Raw genomic sequence first — 2,869 nt, 5'->3', positions numbered from 1 at the left:
TAGCAGCAAAAGATGAACACTGTTATAGTCAAATGCAACGTGTACTGAGTATAAAGGAACTTACTCCTAGCTTGCCTATGAAGTTATCAAAAATGGGTTTACTCTCCTTTTCCTTGTAATGTTTCCAATGGGTGAAGACAGGAACATGATCTCTAACAATGACACTAGCTTTGGAAGCAAATTTCGCCGCTTGAACCGGGTCATGGGGTCTTTTGAATCCATCTGCAACAGTATATAGGCAACTTGCTCTTCATCGATCATGTCATCTTGTCAAGCAATATCCCTTTTGTTCGTGTCCTAGCCTTTCTTGGGGCAGGGTCTACAAAAGACCAACCAATTGAGAATGTTAGTACTAATAAAATGACAAGATGTAACATAGCAGCAACAACAACATGTGACACATAAATGATAAACAACAGTAGTTAACACAGATCTTGCAATGCACAAGTTAATACAACACCTGCTAATCATATCTATCAACAATGTAATCATGATCTTGTAGCACAGATCTTAATTTGATTTAATTCAACACAGCAGTAGTAGTATCATTTTGGAGTTACAGATACAGATTAGCTTAAAGTGAATTTTCACAGAAATTCAGATCTCACAGAGAATTAATTGTTGCACAGATAAAGTTATCTAATCCAACTAGTTTATGCCCAGGACGTAAACCATCTACATTATTATCTCCATTTCCCTTCCACAAACATCATCATTCACAAAAAACAGCCATCAGCAACATGTAACATGTAATATAGCAGTAGCAGCAACAAAACAGGTAGCAGCAGTAACATAGCAGCATCAGCAACATGTGACATAGCAGCAGTAGTAAAAAAAGAGGCAGTTTTAGCAAATGCCACTTGCCTTTAGCTCCTGCTTGCGTCGTTTCTTCAGGGTGCACCTCTTCTTCTCCCTCAGGCTGCTCTCCTTCACCACCAAAACCATCATTCTGATAAGCCCCATGGTAGGACCAGTCAACACCGTGATCTTCTGATATTGGAGGTAACCCTTACTGATCTTCATCACTTGGTTGTGTTGGCTGTTAGCGCCCTTGCTGACCTTCATCACTTGGTTGAGTTGGCTGTTGCCTTGTGGAGGAGGACCTTGTTGCCACACCTGGAGGCCTCTCATTGGAAGGACTTGGCCTAATTCTCTTACCCTGGGTTCCTCCATGAACAGCTACATCTTCAGCTTCAGCAGGTCTCTCATCTGGAGCTTGAGACCTCACTCGCTTACTCTTTCTTGCACCTCCAGGTGGCATTTCTACAGTTCCTTTTCGGCGCCTTGCACTGATTTTCTTTCGAAAACGTTTAGGAGGATATAGTAGGAGAGAAAAAGATCTTGTTAGCACGTGAATGAATTAGAAAAACAAGTCAAATAATGAACTGCTGCCAGAAGTAAGAAATGCAAGTGTTCATCACATCCCCAGGTACCTCAATAATCATTAGAGGAACAGGCTCGTCGACTAGCTCCTCGTCTAATGACGTATCATCATCGGTGTCTCCCTGAACCTGCTCTGCAGTTTCAGGGAGATAATCTGAATCATATGTATCTCCAGCACGACTACCCTGTTCCCCTTCCCTTATTCCCGTTGAACTTGCAAATGCATTTGCAAATGAATTTACAGTTGCTGAAAATTTGTTGAGGCCAAGTGCTTCAAATCTTGCATTATTCTCTGCTATGTTCTTGTCCCGCTGCCTCTCGTAATCAGTTTTTGTAGTTTCTTACACGCGTAAACACATAATATGACAGGTGAGGATGTTGCATTCATAGAAATTCTAATTATTCATAACATATTCACTACCTCAATTCTAATTGCCTAATGCTGGTTGGTGACACAAACCAAGTATGGTTCTAAATCCTTAACAACAATGCATATCAAGAATCATATATTCTACATAGTACCTGGTGTCAGGCAGGAAGCATACAATGAAAAAATAGCACCTGGTGTGATCTAAGCAATATACATGAACTGTAATGCATTTAACACATGTATAATGATTTAACACAGCAGTAGATAATCATATCTAAACACAACAGTAGATAATCATATATAAACACAGCAGTAGATAATTATATGTCAACACAGTAGTAGATAATCATATCTAAACACAGAAGTAGTTAATCATATTGTCACATAGCAGTAGTTAATCATATCTATCAACACAGCAGTAGTTAACACAGATCTTGTAATGCATAAGTTAACCCATCACCTGCTAATCATATCTAGATTAATTTGATTCATTTCATCATGGCAGTAGTAGTATAATTTTGGAGGTACAGATACAGAAACATCATTCACAAATCCGAACCCTAATCCCAGAAACATCATTCACTAATTGCTCCAAATCCTAACCCCACTCGAGATCCAAATCCTAATCCAACTAATTCTCGTCCAGCTCAAGCTCCGAACCCTAATCCAACTCGAGCTCCAAACCCTAAGAACTGGAACCATCTTCGAGGGTGTAGGTATTTGGCTTACCTGCTACTGCACCGCGTCTAGTCTTTACCATACTTCGTCGAAGAGCTAACGGGATCCGGTCGGCGCCGTCGGCGTAGTAGATCCGCAAGGTTCCGGTGGCGAGGTGAGGTAGCAGACCAGGTCGGCGAAGGCGAGGAAGCAGAGCCGCTTCCGGTGGCGAGGTGAGGTAGCAGACCAGGTCGGCAACGGCGAGGAAGTAGAGCCACTTCCGGTGGGCGTCGTGTGTCGTCGTCGTCGAGGTGCGGACCGGTCGGGGCTTCGCGCGTCGGCGAGGTACGGACCCGGGTGGCACGTCGGGCGTCGTCGAGTGCAGATCCGGCCGGTGCGGTGGGCATCGATGAAGAGACAGTCGCAGTGGCGGCTAGGGTTTAGAGGGGGAGAGGGAGA

General features: G+C 43.2%; 1 protein-coding gene across 1 annotated transcript; it reads right to left on the bottom strand.

Moving 5' to 3' along the window:
* Nucleotides 1–1,042: 1,042 nt before the first annotated feature.
* Nucleotides 1,043–2,513, bottom strand: LOC120674764. Its single transcript, XM_039955892.1, has 3 exons — nucleotides 2,483–2,513; nucleotides 1,434–1,723; nucleotides 1,043–1,297 (listed from the first exon to the last, which is right to left on the bottom strand). The coding sequence occupies exons 1-3, from the start codon at nucleotides 2,511–2,513 to the stop codon at nucleotides 1,043–1,045; spliced, it is 576 nt and encodes a 191-aa protein (XP_039811826.1).
* Between the last annotated feature and the right edge of the window lie 356 nt (nucleotides 2,514–2,869).

Source organism: Panicum virgatum, chromosome 5N (genome assembly GCF_016808335.1).
Source record: "Panicum virgatum strain AP13 chromosome 5N, P.virgatum_v5, whole genome shotgun sequence".
In the NCBI taxonomy this organism is placed as follows: Eukaryota; Viridiplantae; Streptophyta; class Magnoliopsida; order Poales; family Poaceae; genus Panicum; species Panicum virgatum.
Note: the sequence above shows the minus strand (reverse complement) of the source record. Positions and strands in the feature narration are given on the sequence as shown.

Bases quoted from the DNA above. Each gene is read 5' to 3' on its own strand.
- LOC120674764 (XM_039955892.1), bottom strand. From the start codon at position 2,513: ATGGTAAAGACTAGACGCGGTGCAGTAGCAG. The intron at 1,724-2,482 runs GTAAGCCAAATA...TACGCGTGTAAG, and splicing joins TAGACGCGGTGCAGTAGCAG to AAACTACAAAAACTGATTAC. The intron at 1,298-1,433 runs GTACCTGGGGAT...CGTTTTCGAAAG, and splicing joins TTCCTCTAATGATTATTGAG to AAAATCAGTGCAAGGCGCCG.